Below are 15,974 nucleotides of genomic sequence, written 5' to 3' on the forward strand. Positions count from 1 at the left end.
CATGCTACGCGATGGACACTGCATATATCAATTCGGAACTGCATAAAGCTAACTTTCCGGTAGTTTGAAAATATAAAATGTGAAAAATATAAAGAATGGAAACCAATAGCGTTTAAGTCAAGAGAAGTGGTTAAAAAATTAATCAAAGGAATGCTTGTAACGTTTGAACGGTCTATCCCCTCCCTTAGCAGCGAAAAATCGGCAAACAGAAGGTGGCAATTACCTACCCCAACGTCTCGCAGGTACAAATAGGCCGCGTTATCCGGTTAACCCTCATTCAATAGTAAAATTTCGACGTCTCGACATCGTGGAAGTCAGTTGAAAGCGTTGCTTCAATCGGAGCGTGTAAAATTTCATAAAATTTCAATTATTCGAGATCGAATAGACTCTGTTTTCTGCGCGTAAGAGATTCCGCGATAAAATGTGAATTGCGTATCAACGTACTCGATCAGCGAATAGAATCCGTTTTACGTGTTTTACCTTGGACAATTGTGGTAATTTGATAATAGGGTAGAACTTGCTCGTCGCAATTTTAAATAACGCGTGGAAAATCCAAAATGAACGCGGTAAAAATGAATATGTTTCTGCACCGTATGCTGAAGAAGAGTAGCAACGAAGAGGTGGGTTTGTTAGAGACATTGCTTGCTCTATTATCTCTGGAAATTCCGCGATAATGCAATGCTTAACAAAGAGGAAAAAATTGGATTAGCGCGCTTGTATATTTACCTTTTCTTCTCCGTTGTAGCTGAACGTGGAGTACAGGAGCGAAAAGGAGGAACAAAGGAAGAACGAGGTGGGAAGATCAGGGCATCCTAAGGGAAATTGGATTAGGAAGCTTGGGAATTATTCACCGAGCAAGTACCAAGTTTCTGCCAGTCCTATAAGGACAAATACGATGAAAGCTCTGGACAGAAGTGGGCTCAGCGACACCTACGAGAATGGCACTCCACCGAGAACTTGTGGATCCCCACAGGCACGCCCAGAGATGCCGGATTTGGAGAGTATTATTCGCGAATTCGAGACGGGTTTCCTCTCTCCTTCGAAACAGGACGGGGCTGCAGACGGGACCAAGCAGAAGAACTTCGTGAAGAAGATTGTCGCGGCATTCGAGGTAAAATACAAGACTTATAACGATCTAAAGACTGCACAGGATGCTCAAGAAAGCCACGAGAAGAGTAAAATGAACACTTCCATGGAAGAAGCGCCGAAAAGGAAATCCATAGCCTCCAGCAGTCCGTTTAAGAGCAACCACGATGAGTTTATACCTTCCCAGAAATTGGATTGTGCCTCGGATTCGAAGCAAAATAGCGAGGATGCAAATGAATCTCAGAGCCCATTACCAGCGAAGAATAAACCGGTGGTTGTAAAAAGGAAGTCTAGAATTTTCGGCTCTCCGTTCAAGAACGCGTCCGACGACGTGGATGGTTCTCCCAAAAGCGTAGATAACGAGATGAAAAGCGGAAATAGGAGGTCGGGTGTTTTTTACGTGTCGCCGAAGAATAAATCGGAGACTTCCAACAGCTCTATAAAATTGGAAACATTTTCGTCTCCGTTGAAAAATGCAAACAGAAGTTCGTCGGAGATTTACTCGAGCCCCTTGGGTCTGGAACGTCAAGATTCGAAGGATTCTAGTTCAGATTGCTCGAGTCTTTTCAAGTTCGATAAAGAGGCATCCAGTCGAAGATCCAATTTTCATTTCAGCTCGATAAAGATGTCATCTCTCGACGATACAAGAACGATGGAGGGTATCGATCTCGACATAACTTTGCCGGAACCCGACGAAACTATTTTTCTGCCCACGGATACGTTTCCCAAGACCAGTACGATGGTCAATGAGTTACCACGGAACGAGTCTAATTTGGACTTCCAGAAAATTTCAGGCATCGACAAAACTCCGAAAATAGTGGGAGCGTATCTAAAGAAACCGATCGAAGTCGAGGACACTTCCATCGATTGGATACCCATTACAGGGAAGAAATTGCCACGAAAGAGGTCGCTGAAGAAACTGCTCTATTCGCTGACCGGTAGGAAGCTGGAGAAAAAAAACAAACTATTCTCCTCGGAGAGGAACTTGAGTGAGGAGTCTCGAGAGTTCCAAGATTCCGGATACGACGAGAAGTCCTGCTCCTCTTCCTCTTTGACTTCTCTGATTTCCATCACGGAAGTTTTGCTTCAACAGGAGAACAGTTATATCGAAGCAAACAGAAGAGCTGTTCTGAAAACCTTCAAATCAAAGAATACGTTGGACGACGATGAGGATGAAGCGTTCTGTGACACGTCAGAGTAAGTTGACCTTAAAATAATATTTTAACCGACTGAAACTAACACGTTTATTCGTATTGCAGGAAAAAGAGCACGAAGCAGCTGCATCTAACCGAGGTACCACGCGAAGACGTGAAGCTGGATCTCGGACCATCCTATCCGCCCTCGAAGATGGTCACCATGTCGTTGGATCGCAAAATGGTGTCCAAGAAAGCTCGCAGTCCGTCTCCGGGGAACGAGGTCCTAGACGGAATACAGAAACATCCTCGCACTTCCAAGATCCCGAAGCATCCGTTCGTTACCCTGGCAAAGATGGACGAGCCTCAGGAATTTTGCAACTCTCACGAATGTCGCAACAGCCAGGAATCGGTGATGATCGTCAAGAACGACATGTACGAGGTAGAGTTCCGAAGAAGTTGCGACGATCTTTGTTCGTCGGCTTCCTGTCGCAGCGCTTCGCTCGCTGCCAGCCACTACGATATCCCTAGGAGATTCTTGTCCAAGTCCGAAAGCGAGATACATTCGAAGTGCCAGTCGAACATAGAACAGGAACCGATTTACGACGTGCCGAAGCCGCAAACTATCGAGAGACCTAGGTCCAGCGTTTACGAGGACGCCCTTTCTTTAAAGAGGAGGAGCGTTCGCATGAGGATTGAAGTCAGTTCCAAGATCTATTCTCTGGTCCCGCACGAGTCGGAACCTCACTACGCTACCATCAAGCCAAGGAACACCAAGATTTACTTTAACAGCGAAACTGTGCGCGCGGTCAGCGATCCAACCCTAGCAGAATTCTGCGTTCTAAGTTCGCCTGAATCTTTGTCCATTGTTACACGTCCGTAGTTCCTCCGGTGAGATTCACCGCTTTTATCGTAAAATTAAACCATCAAATATTTTGCGTATAGTATAGTTATATTCTATACTTGTAGTGTTAGAATACGAGTGTAGTCTTTGGGAGAATCATTCATGCGAGTTATTTCCAGATTTTAATATTACTTGACTATCTCTTTGCTGATCAAATTTCCTAAACTGGAAATAATTTGTAAGCGTAACAGTACAAACTTTCTTACATGTTGATAGTACAAATGATCGAGATTAGTAGTTTTAGCGCTTGATTTTGTAATTTATGAGTGTGTGATTTAAAGCGAACGTATGCTTTTTAAATGCTTATAGAATTAGATGGATGGCGTTTTACGATTGTACGCGTATTTTTTAAACGACTGTACACCTCGGACTAATTATAAGGAACGCGTTCCTTTGTCACGCGATAAAGTCTCGTATATTTCGTGAGAAATATTTTTCGAGATCTTTGGACACGCGGAGAATAATTCTTTTTCTTTTAAACGATTTAACTTTATACTTCAATTTAATCGTGAATACCACATGATATTTTAGTATCTATTAAAAATTAGAATACGTGATCGAGTGAAAAATTGTAAACTGGATGAAATTGTGAAAAATGGCGTACGCTACCGAATCTTGCCGTTTCTGGCAGAAACGTTGTAAAGACTTCCATTTTCGTGCGTAATGTTTTAGAGTTAAAAGAGATACTTGCTCCTTTCGTTTTTTGGCTGAAAACGTTGAAAACAAGGATGCGAGAATAGAGTAATCCGCTAGGAGAAACAATTAGAAGCAAGGAAAAGAACTCTACGTAGTCTCGTATATTTCTGAAAGGAAATATTTACAGAGAACTAGCTTTAGCGTTATACCTTGATCTTAAAACCTCACCAGTATTACGTATTTGTGCCATATATCTAATTGTAAGAAACTGCTAGTGAGATATACGTAGACATAAGTGTTTCGATAAATTGTACAGATTTATTTATCGTACAATTTAGACTGTACGTAGACACGCTTATATTGTGGAATACTTTTTTATATACAATAAAAATTCTCGCAACGTTATATATTTCAAGAGATTCGTATATCTTTTCGTACATAGAGGAGGTTCTTAGGCTAATGGAAAGTAAAATTCCAACGGACTGCCTTGGGACTTTAAGAAGCGTGACTCCTTGAATAATCTATTCTCGCGATCTCCATGAACAAAAAGAGGGTGGTCGTAATCTCTGTGACGCGACGGTCCGTGCTTGCTACGCTAGAGCTTAAAGTGGCCGTAAACAAAGCAGGGATAACGATGGAGACCGATTCGATCGCCGGCCCTGACAAATTTTCTTAATCGGATCTATCGAACCGAATCCTGCCAAAGTTAACTTCCATAGGATAGATAGCGTTGATGTTCCAGCATCGTCGACGTTGAAACAATGAAAGCAATTAGTTGCTCTTTCGAATTACCAATATTATCTAACTTTATATATTACACACATCCATGTAATACCGTTCCGATATTTTGAATCCAATTTCCAATTACACATCCAACGACCCAGGGTTTTCATTCGACGTCTAGATAACTTTTTAAAGTCAAGCTGTACCCGTCCTCCATCGCGATCTAATCGGAAACCCTGCTCCTTCGATATCGGCTAGATATTCTTGCAAGATTGGAATTAAAAGGATAGAATCCGTGAACGACCTGGGTAACATTTGTAAAATAATTCGATTTGAAGAACGAAGATATTAAGCTAGAACTCTTTGTCCAGCGTGCAATAGAATCTCTGTACCAACGATATATGCTTCATCTGCAAGGCTATCGCTTACGTTGTCAAATAATAATAGAGAATGATGAAACATTATCGTCGGGAACACGGTTCGTATCGTGGGATCAACGTTCGTCCTTATTCTGATTACTTCGCGAGGGTGGTAGGAGCTTATGCTGTGACATTATGAAAGTAAATGTCTCTGTGCTCGTGAGGTCATAACGGTGGAATCTTGGTAACGGTGGAAAGTAGAGTGACGTAGAAGCTCGTGTGCACCGGTCACGGTGTGACGTGGGTGCTAAGCGTGGGTCTTGATGGCTAGCCATTAGCGTACTGCTGCAAATACCGAACGTAGCGAAATGCACGTACGCTGTCGGTGGGTGTACGTGTCAAGGCCGGTGGATTTTTCGGGGCCACTGGTGGTTTACTAGTCCCGTGACAGGGAAACCACTGTAAAAAGCTACAGGATTTCGAAGTTTTTCACCGAGCATGGTATGAACATCTACTTGCGTCACAGCGATGCGTCAAAAGTATTGAATTTCAACCCAGGCCAGAAGTATCGAATCAGTCAAAATGATTTTTCACCTTTTTCGCTTCTGCGGTTGCCGGCAAGCGTGTGCCGTTGCTTTTGGAAAAGGTCTACCTTTATCGAAATAAAAATGTAATATATACGCTCATTTATCTCCGTCGTGTCATCGTTCTATTTAAGAGCTCGTTACTTGTCAGTACTTTTAGCGTAAATGAAAATGTGTAGCTGCTTTTAAAAAAGTTGGCGTGAAATTACGTACGTGTTTGCTTTCTTCGTGCGACTTTGTGCATTATTATCTACGCACGCAATGTAGTCGCAATGTCAAAGAACGACGAAGTAGAACTCTGGTTTCTGACACAAAGTAAGAAGATAAAAAGGAGTAAATGTCGGAAGCAGAGAGGAGGTCCGATGTTACCGTTCGTTAGTGATAACGCAAACTCTGGCAGGCTGCATGTAACGAGTTACACGGTTCCCGACTAACGATAGATATGTACATACGCAGACATAGATTTATGAGCTTGCGTTGCAAACACATGTATGTTCGCCTAGATCTCAATATCAACGCTGTAGTTTAGACTCGGATTACGTATGCGGCATACGAAGATCCCTCTGAAACCTCTGAACAAGCGTATCATTAATTAATTACGTCGAATGAAGACAATCCGGGAAAGAATATCTTGAGAACTCCTCCTTGCTTGCACCCTCTTTTAATAACACAGCCAACCAGTTCGCGTGGGATGTCGGAGCATCGAGGAAACCTTGCTTTCCGTTGAAAGAGGTGGAAAATTAGCGAATTAAAAAGCGAATTAACACGACGAAGCTCGTAGCTCAGCAGTTATTAATCAGCGGACCGTAATTAGTCCGTGATCGCTGATGCAATACGCGGAGATCGGTATAAATCGTATCTGCTTTTGGTAACCAATAAAATTAGACGAATCAGGTCGGTTTACGCTGCATCGGTTCGCCAGCAATTGATACCAATTAATTAGAGAACGACGTTTCAGAGATCGTTTACGTCGATTGTTCAAAGAGAAACGAAGATACACGATCCGATACCGATCGACAATTTACTCTTATAGAATCTGCTCTTTGCATTGCCGAAAAGTTGGAATAATTTAACGAGCCTTCGGCCAGATCGATCCGGTCGCGAGCTTCACGTGGATTAATTACAGCAGCCAAGCTGTGGCGATATCTCTTTCTAATTTATCGAATCGTTCTCCACCGCGCTCCGATTGATCGTATTAATTTGCGCTAATTTACGAGCCGCGCGAAACGCTAATTGAACGTAACGAGTTCGTTAGCCGGCCCCGGAATAACTCCGGTAGGCCAGGAAAGATCGGGTCGACGAAAAGTAGAACTCAAAGTCACAAATCCCTGGCAGATTAAGATTTGTGAAACGCCATCCTGCTAGGAAACGTAGACCTGCGAGACCGCCGAACTCCTTTGGAAGCTTACCCTTTGTTTTCCAGGAAAGAGCAGACCTACCCCAACGGCAACGCGAATACGACTTAAATCCCGGATTGAAGTCAACGCAACCACGTCTCAGCCTTTAGAAACCTTGGGGATTAAACTTTCTTACCATTGGTTGTATCGTTTGCCGTCTACGATCACTTTACCGCACTGTTTGTCCGTATGCGATTGCACGTTTCTCGTCGTGGCTGGTCGACTTCTCAGAAAAATGTAACAGTTATTCATCGCAGTTCTGAGGAAGCTTCGAGAGAAGGTCACTCGAGTGACAAAACTAATCCATTTGCCTGTAACCGTCCAAAACGACGACGAAACGAATACAAAAGTTAGCGCGAGGGTGATCCGTTCTTTCATGTCTCTTCCTGGATTCCCGAATCGAATAAGGAAGCGACCGCGAAGGAAATGAACTTTTTACATCCTTTGTATGACTCTCGAACGAACGAGAGTTTCAGAAAATAAGTTTCACCGAATTTACTTTGTAAATTTCAATTTGGTATTAAGTTCTGTATTGAAGTTAGAGAGACGATCGATGGATGTTTGAAAGGAAACGCAAGAAATGTCTCTGGTAACGAGATTCGCGGCGCCACTGGCAGTAGAAGAGTTACGGTTGATATTTTAATTAAATGGGTTACGAATCCCGTGATGATTTTAATGGGCTAACAAAGTTACACGAGTACCAAGAGGAATTGGCATGCAACACCGGTGGTTGCGTATAACGGGGAAGAAAGGAAATGTCGGCAGAACGAGAGAAGAAGCAATTTTCCAGGGTGATGGTGTAGAAAATTGCTGCAACGTGTCTTCGTTCACGGTGTCCGGTGTCAATGATTTTTTTATTTCTTCTTTGCCCCTGGCTGCGCCGAAAAGGTCGTACTTTAAATTTCACCAGAGCCAACCAACATAAAAATTCTATTTACCTTTCTATTCGACGATTCTTCTGCCGAGAGACAGCCCTCAAGTTCGAGTGTATCTAAGCTCGATTAAACGTATAATCTTATTCTGGTGACTCGTTCATAATCCTGGCAGAAAGTCGATACCGAAAGGACACATCTCCCGTAAAGTCAGATCCGTCTCACAACCCGATGATTTCACGTCCTGCGATTTCACTGCAGTCGTAAAATTTTTTACGAGAAAATTCATGCCCTGGCAAATGTGCATAAGCGCAGCAGAGTAGCGAAGATACAGGATAGATGTCGTGTACGTTCCAATACCATTCACCATCCTGGAACGATAAAGTTTGCATGTAGGTTGATTACAAGTAGTTTATTGCAGAGGATAACGTATCTTCGAGCGCAAGTTGATCTTCTTTGAAATCGCGTTCCCGTATGATCGTTTTAACCGGCCAGTTAAACGCACGTCGACTATAATTGGCCGGTCGATCGGTTTTCCTTCGAATACCATGTTCGAGGATAATCCTGGAGCTGTTACAACTCCCTCGCGATGTACCCTGCGGTATCGCTGATTAGCTTTTACTTACCGAGCAAAAGCGCGATAGATAGTTGCACCTGCTCTTCGCGTAGTAAGAGAATTTCCATCGAGTTGCAGCCTAAATTCCGGAAAAATTCCGAAAATCGATTCCTTGGGGTCCAAACGAGGTACCTTTTGGCAAAAACGAATGCAATTCCTATGCAAATGCAGGGATATATGGATTCGGTAGCGCGTGAAAAATCTGGGCGGAGTACTTACCGGTGGGAAAGTAGTTTCAACGAAATAGAGTCGCTCCGAAGGAAACACGTAGGAAAAGGTATTCGATGAAAAATGTATCCAACGTGAAAAAAACGAATTGATTTTATTGAATCTCTTGGGACGTTTCTTACTTCTCTTTTACATCGAGCATCTTCACTTCGAGCATCCATCGAAGCTCAAAGGTACTGCAAAAGGATGATTAGATACGTCGACATCCCTCCGACGAACTGTAAACAATCGGGATGCTTTTTCGATCAACGACTTTGAACGAGCTATTAACTTTTTGTCTGATGTTTTGTCTGGGTGCGTGCTAGCATAAAAGACGGGTCGAGTGGTAAAACGTAACGACGTATTCAGATTGCCGCGACTCGAGATATCGATGGAGTATCATCTGGAAATTGGGTAAACTTCGACGGCTCAAATGAAACATAACAAAGAAATCGAGCAGTGGGTTACGGTATCTTCTCGAATTCTTTTTCCCCGTGCAATTTACGATTCTTCGGCAACATTTGAAAATCGCGATTATTCAACAGAATTCAATTAATCTTTTGCTTTCGCGAGATCGCAGGCAGAATCGGAGAATTGGAACGATCGAGATAGAGACGCATTTTCTTCGAGTTGTCTGATGCGTAAAGTGGAAAGTTGGATCTCGTTGCAATTAAAGCTTCCTTTTCTCCGAGACAGATAGGAAATGCCTTACCGTGCAGAGCAATGACAACTTTATATCAAAAAGGCCGCCGGCAGAGAAATGGAGCCGTCTATTCAAAAAGCTCAGCGAAGTAAGAACGGAATCCTGCGAAAGAGACGAACGATTGAACAATTGTACGCTATTCGATAATCGATTAAGCGGAATTTATAGTGGGATACTCGCATCGTGAGGAAATCTCCGAATCGTTCTCGCTTCCCATTCGATGAGGATCGCACCCATGAAGTTAGCCTAAAATTCGCGTGAATCCGTAACAGGTGGTATGTCAAATAAAATAGGAAACGATGGACGCTACCTCTGTTATCGTATAATCACAGGCGACGTGAATGGCCAAAAGCTGCGTGACAAATCCGATCAGCCAGCAACACATGTTGAGTATCATAGGCCAAGTTATGTCCTTATAGGCCGACAAGATGATATTATCGATGATGAAATACAGATTGCTGATACTGTGTACGCCGAGATTTCCAACCCAGAACAATAGCGACCACGAATAAAGAGAACTCAGTGTCTCGCTGATTAGCATCAACTGGTTGTGCAAATCTTGGATGGTCTTTCTCGAGCAAACATGAAAGCATTTTTACGTCCCGTCATTGTTCGCGCGATCGAACGAAACTTACATTAAGCCCGTTTAAATCAACTGTGTCTACTCCACCTGCCTACTGACTGTACTGCTTTTGTATCCAACGCTAGGAGGTAAGTTCTCTTTGGCGATCCTATTGAGCTGATGGAAGCGTTGACCGAGAAAACTGGCCATTCCGATGAACTTATACACGGATATCGCGGTGCCGATGTAAATGCACATGTAGCTCACGTTAAACAGCCAAGTCTCTCCAAAAGCGTACATCCCACTCTGATTAACCGCCGTCCAGACAACGATCTGACTGATCAAAAGAGTCCACATCGCGATCTCGGTTTTCGTCTCTTTGCGTGGGTAGCCTAGTTGGCTCAGCCTCTCGTCCAAATCTTGCTGAGCGTTCCAAACTTGGCTCAATGCTTTCCTCCTGAATATCGTCGCAACGAGCTCGTACATAGCGACGAAGTAGTTGATGGTTACCTGTAATTACGTTAACATCGTGCAAACATAGATCCTCGTCGTGCTGTTGACTCGTTACGTCTAATACACAGACGCGGAAATCCTCATAAAAACGAGAAATTTACCTTAGTAGTCTCGACCACGTTAAGAAACGCTTTCTTCCTTTTAACGGAAATGAATCTTATATACACCCTATACATGATGTGGCAATAAAGAACCATGAAAGCGAAGGAAAATAGAAGGCAGGCTTTCGATGGCACGATTTCGTCGCCTCTGAAGTCGTATGGCGCCAAACCGAACACCTTCATTATGCAAAACAAAGGATAAATCGCCGAATACAGCTGCGAATCTGGACCATGGTACTTCTTCGCACGATTCTTCTTGTCTCGGACCACCTCCGCGTACGTGGTCTCGACGTCGAAAGCTGTCGTACGTGGCTTGCTCAGTGGAAAGACCTGTTTTCTCCTGCAACGCACTAATTCCTCCTGGAAGATCCTCATCTTCTTCGTCAACTAAACGCTCTCGATCCGCGAGGAAATTTTAATCTGCAAAAGGAAAGAAACAGTCAAGTTAGATTTGAAATTATCGAACGGATAATAGTTTCCATCGAAATGAAGTTTTCACTCGCGAATTCGTTCGAATTTTAAAATGCAACAGAGATGGGCGAAATTTGGGGACAGATAAATTATACGAGCGAAACGAACTGCGCCCGATCTAGCCAGCTATTAGTCACCGCTTCCTGGCCATGGAACGAGCATTATCGATTTGAAATATGAACAAAAACGATAACAAAGAACCCGCTGAACTCGTACCGTGCATGTAAATCCGTTATCCCCTGATTTATTACCCCACCGCCGATCGTTCGTTTGTTAACCGCACTCGTTACGCGAGATAGGTTTCCCGTTTATTCCCCGCGCTGCATATCGTTATTATTTTCGACCACAAGTCAACTGAAAAAGGCAAAAAGATTCTAAATATCGAAACAAATATTAATATTAACTAGCGAGGAAATCAACAAACCGATTAACAGGCAGGTTTGCTCGTGTCGCGCGGTCCTCTTCTATGTTTCGTTCTATCCGATTGCTAGAATAAACGCCCGCAGTAGGAATTTGAATTGGACACGTTCTCCACTAGCTGGAACGATGTCCGTAAGTTGAAAACGCTTTTGGCAACGAGTGAAAAATGGGACGAGAGCGGATCGCGAAATTCCTGATTTAGTGGCACGAATAGAAAACTCGCGTTCGATAGAAAGCGGGAAATGGAGATTGCTCGGGTTACCTGGCACTGCGGAGGCAGTTCTTATGGAGAACTGTAGAGGATGTGGTTCGAGTCGAGAGAGAAATCGCCGGGCAGGGTGATCCCCAGCGACGCAACGAGCGGTCGAAGGTTTCCGAGCAACCGCATAAATAACAGCGAAAAGCGAGGTTTTCCATCAACCGTGATAAAGCGGAATTAAAGCCCGTTTGTCCAAACAGACGTATGTACGTTTTGACGTATATTTGCAGCCGACTGCATCGTTAGGACGCGTCGCTCTTCCAGCCGTCGTTGAATTGTGAATAATTGAGCAGCCGAAGTAGGATAATAGACCTTCCAGGTGGATCGTATCGCGCAAACCTGTCGCATTTGTTGCCACTTTTTCCTTGAAATGCATTCAAATCGTCAGCAGATTAACGACTGTTAGAAACTGCAGAGTATGATAATGCGATGGCACTCGTGTCACTCTAATCTCATCGAATCCGAGCCACAGGCCGAACGACACGCGTCAGTCTACTGTGTGCAATGGTAAATAGCCGTGGATGTACACTCTCAGCTACCATGTGTGTCGTTCATTATCCATCGATTCCCTAGGAACGATTTTGCGATACAGAAATATTTGCGAAGGATTTAGAGAAACGATTTACCTTTACGTTCGTCATTCAGCATCGCGAGATAATACACAGGCGATTGCTGCATTTTTTAGCATTCACTATTCCGTGGAATTAATTAAACTTCCCGACAAATCTATGGTAGATACTGCAGCCCCAGGTGATTTGAATAATGACGTTCGATCGTTGGTATTCGAGCCTGTCCTACCGAAACGCTGCTAATGGCGTGGGAATGCGAACGTCCATTAATCAGATTTCCTCCTGGCTGATAAAGCTTTCAGATAGATTGTAACTTGTCTGCTTATTTCCGTAATCGCGTTCCCTCGCACGAACGAATTACCCGTCCGTGAAATAGGCCTCATCCCCGAAATCGGTCCGAATATGCAACCCGCTAAAAAGCAGCCTCAAGCCGGTTAATTAACCGTAATCGATCCACTCTATTTAACCACGGGACATATCGGAGCTATGATCGGCGACAATGGAAATCTCATCGATAGAATTCGAGCTGTTGGAGGAGACGGTCGATCGCGAAAAGCTGGGCAAAGAAGGGCAAAGCGAGGGAAAGAAAGTGAAGAACGAGGAGGTTGGCAATGGCAGAGATGGGGATGGGTGGTAATATAAAGCAGCATATTAGATGAAAATTTACGATGGAAAGTGTCTCGTCAGGACGACGCCCCGGAGAAATGCAATTTAACTCGGCCTGCAAGATGAATGATATTCATCGAGCGGTCAACGCACGGCTCTCGCCGCGCATATCCATGAAAATAAAAGCTGTTTTTGCCACGCTTCGCTGGAAAATTGCTCTCGAGCATGAGCTAAATTTTTTGCATAAACACGGCTCTCTACGTGTTGTCACGCTTTACCCCCTTCATCGCACTCGTTACCGAGTTTCCTTTGCCGAGACTATCCGCCGCTTAAGCGACGAGTTTGCCTTGAGAAAATTGCACGAGAAACAGCGGCGAGGAACGATGCTCAGACGCTTTTAAATTTATCCATCGGTGCAGCTCTCTGAAAAGGGTAGCGAATAGTCGCGTAGTCGAAAAACGACGTTTGATCGACAATCGAAAATCATCAGTGAACCTAGCAGTTATATCTCTTCAAAAAATAACGGTACATTTCGTACAAGTTAAATTACCAATTACCATCGATGTTTTCGAAGGATACCGCGAATAAACAGGACTCGAAAATTGGTATGAAGACGATAAAGGACGAATTGTTTAAATGGGTTTGCAAGAAGTACGCGATGAACAGTTCCTTCGACAAACATTCGCTGCGGGAAGAGGCTCTCAGGCTGATGAAGATACGGGGTACGAACGGTTCACAACCTAGCTTGTAAAATCTTTCCTGCGCAACTAGTCGATAAAATAGCTCGGAATTTAGATCTCGCTCAATCTGGTTTCAGTCTGAATTAGATATATGTGTCTAGGTGTCAAGTGCACGGATAGATGGTTGAATAATATTTTGAAGGAGTACGGTCTGAGATCCACGAATTCGACGAGTCAGCCTGGTCCGATGTTCAAAGACTATCGCGAATGGATCGAGCTGATGAGGTCCACGATAATCGCGTACAGGTACAAGGATCTGTTCCACGTGGACGAGCTGACCATGTACTCGGACGGTTTTCCTTCGAGGATCTTGTCGAACAAAGGTTCAGAGAAAAGCGAATCGCCGAAGAACCGTATAACGATTTTGATGAGCTGCAATTCTTCGGGAACGATGAAATTGCCGTTGTTGATCTGCGGACCGTATCCGTGTAACGCAACGGTGAAAGATCATGTTTATTGTCAGAGCAAAGATTCTCACATCGGGGACAAACTGTTCAGGAATTGGCTGTTGAGCGTGAACGATCGTATGACGAAGTGTAATCGAAAGATCTTGTTATTTCTACGTCAGAACAGAGCGCGTGCGTTAAAGGATTTCGTGCCGAGCAATATACAGCTCCTTTACTTTCCCGAGGATTTCCCGCCGCTTTTACGACCGTTGCGGAGAGACGTATTTCATTACATCAAGATGGTTTTCAGACGAAGGTGAGTCTCGAGAGAAGAGTTTCTCCAGAATCCCAGTCTTTGACCCCAAATAGCTCTCTCCAAGACTGGGGACAAATCTTTGATAGTACGGCGGATATACCCAGCTCGATTTTTTTCTTTGTCAGATAGTGGTAAAATATTTGTTAAAGGTACACAGAACGATTGAAGCAATGCACAGTGGACTGGAATCTTCACGACATCTTGACATCCTTGATCGAGGCATGGGAGACGACACCGAGGGAGCTCGTTATCTTCAGTTTCCAAAGAACGCATTTTAGGACCGATGACTGCTTCCTACAAATCCATTGCGATTTTTGGGACAGCTTAAAAGCCGACATCTCGTTCAAGAGCTTCGTCACCTTCGACGACGATCTATCGGACGAACAAGTACCACGCAAAAGGAACAATGGATACAACGATTATAAGCACTCAGATTTGGGAAGCAGAAATGTTATACAGATTAACGAGGATACCTTGGATTCTGTGTTGGAAGATCCGAAAAATATAGAAGGAACGACGGTTCGAGAGGAATCTTGTGAATCCGTTCGAAATTGTCGAAAGACAGATCTGAAAGTAAGAAATCGTACACATCGGAAACATCCTGTCGTAACGAGCCATGAGAAAACGTGGAACGATAACGCAAGACGTTGCCGGTTGAAAGAAAACCTAACAGGAGTGCGCGGTAAGCAGAGAAAATCCCAAAAGAGAACTTACAGCGAAACTCAATTTTCTGAAATGAAGGGACAGAATGACAATCGATGTACGTCTGGACAGAGAAACGTTAAAAAAACCTTTGTACCAGAAGATTTTGACGTCAACGTTCAGACATTCGAAAATATTTCAATTTCTGAAAGGCATCGATCAGAAATGAACGAGATTCGAGAGTGCCTCCGAACAACCATAGACAAAGCTTTAACTACGTCGTCGACTTCGTTAGCTAATTGCACTAAGAACCTATTGGATAGTACTCATGCGGCGAAACACGAAATTACAAAGAACACTGGTAATCTGATACAGTTTGAACTTCTAAACGAACGAGGTGATACAAAATCAAAGTGCACGATTCGAGAAACAATGCAAATTGAATGCACGGATAAAATTATAACAAATTTACCAAACTGCTTCTTGAACAAATTTAATCAACCGTCTACTTCTACGAATAATTGCAGCATTTTACCCAAAGGAATTGTACAAGGTGTTCCTAAGGAAACGATTGAAAATCATCCTTTCGAAATATCGTCTTCTAATTCATTTGAACTACACGAGCAAAATCTTGATAACAGTCAGAATTTAAATCAGATCATAAATCTAAACAACGGAAACAGCTTGCCTTCCGCTTATTGGGAAATAATGAATTTTTCGAAACAGAAACGACAAAAATCTTTGGATGATCCTAAAGATAACTCCCAAACTAGTGAAACAAGAGAAAATATATTAAAACCGAATAATGACTGGTCCAAACAGTTCGAAACCACTTTTGTTTTTGGTTCCCCCGATACGAATTGTTCTTCAGATATACAGCACGACGAAAGTAACATTGAATCGCGTATTTTTAACGTAAGATCATCTATTTCTCCGAAGGATTAAAATTTCTATCGAATTTTTTTAATCAACGAAATGTCTAATATTTATTTAGAGACAGAAAGTATATTTTGTAAACTTTATTTTCTACACCCATCAAACCAGATTAAAGGTAACCTTTAAATTTGACTTAATTATAAATAAAGAATTTTTTTGAAAGAATGTGTTTAAAATATTACTTGTAGCTTTAACATTAAAGTATACAGAAATAATATAAAATAATACTGTTG

General features: G+C 43.0%; 3 protein-coding genes across 3 annotated transcripts; 2 read left to right on the forward strand and 1 right to left on the reverse strand.

Annotated features, from left to right (window-relative positions):
- The first annotated feature begins 557 nt into the window (after positions 1 to 557).
- Positions 558 to 3,259, forward strand: LOC108555794 (uncharacterized). Its single transcript, XM_017911618.1, has 4 exons — positions 558 to 620; positions 746 to 2,277; positions 2,331 to 3,094; positions 3,189 to 3,259. The coding sequence occupies exons 1-4, from the start codon at positions 558 to 560 to the stop codon at positions 3,257 to 3,259; spliced, it is 2,430 nt and encodes an 809-aa protein (XP_017767107.1).
- Positions 3,260 to 8,705: 5,446 nt separating this feature from the next.
- LOC108555795 (putative gustatory receptor 2a) lies at positions 8,706 to 10,771 on the reverse strand. Its single transcript, XM_017911619.1, has 6 exons — positions 10,397 to 10,771; positions 9,891 to 10,292; positions 9,531 to 9,788; positions 9,401 to 9,466; positions 9,230 to 9,322; positions 8,706 to 8,756 (listed from the first exon to the last, which is right to left on the reverse strand). Exons 1-6 carry the CDS (start codon positions 10,769 to 10,771, stop codon positions 8,706 to 8,708), a joined length of 1,245 nt encoding a protein of 414 aa, XP_017767108.1.
- Positions 10,772 to 13,328: 2,557 nt separating this feature from the next.
- On the forward strand, positions 13,329 to 15,750 carry LOC108555798 (uncharacterized). Its single transcript, XM_017911620.1, has 3 exons — positions 13,329 to 13,452; positions 13,563 to 14,163; positions 14,313 to 15,750. The coding sequence occupies exons 1-3, from the start codon at positions 13,329 to 13,331 to the stop codon at positions 15,748 to 15,750; spliced, it is 2,163 nt and encodes a 720-aa protein (XP_017767109.1).
- Positions 15,751 to 15,974: the final 224 nt, after the last annotated feature.

This window comes from Eufriesea mexicana, unplaced genomic scaffold (genome assembly GCF_001483705.2).
Source record: "Eufriesea mexicana isolate 0111107269 unplaced genomic scaffold, ASM148370v2 scaffold283, whole genome shotgun sequence".
Lineage (NCBI taxonomy): Eukaryota > Metazoa > Arthropoda > Insecta > Hymenoptera > Apidae > Eufriesea > Eufriesea mexicana.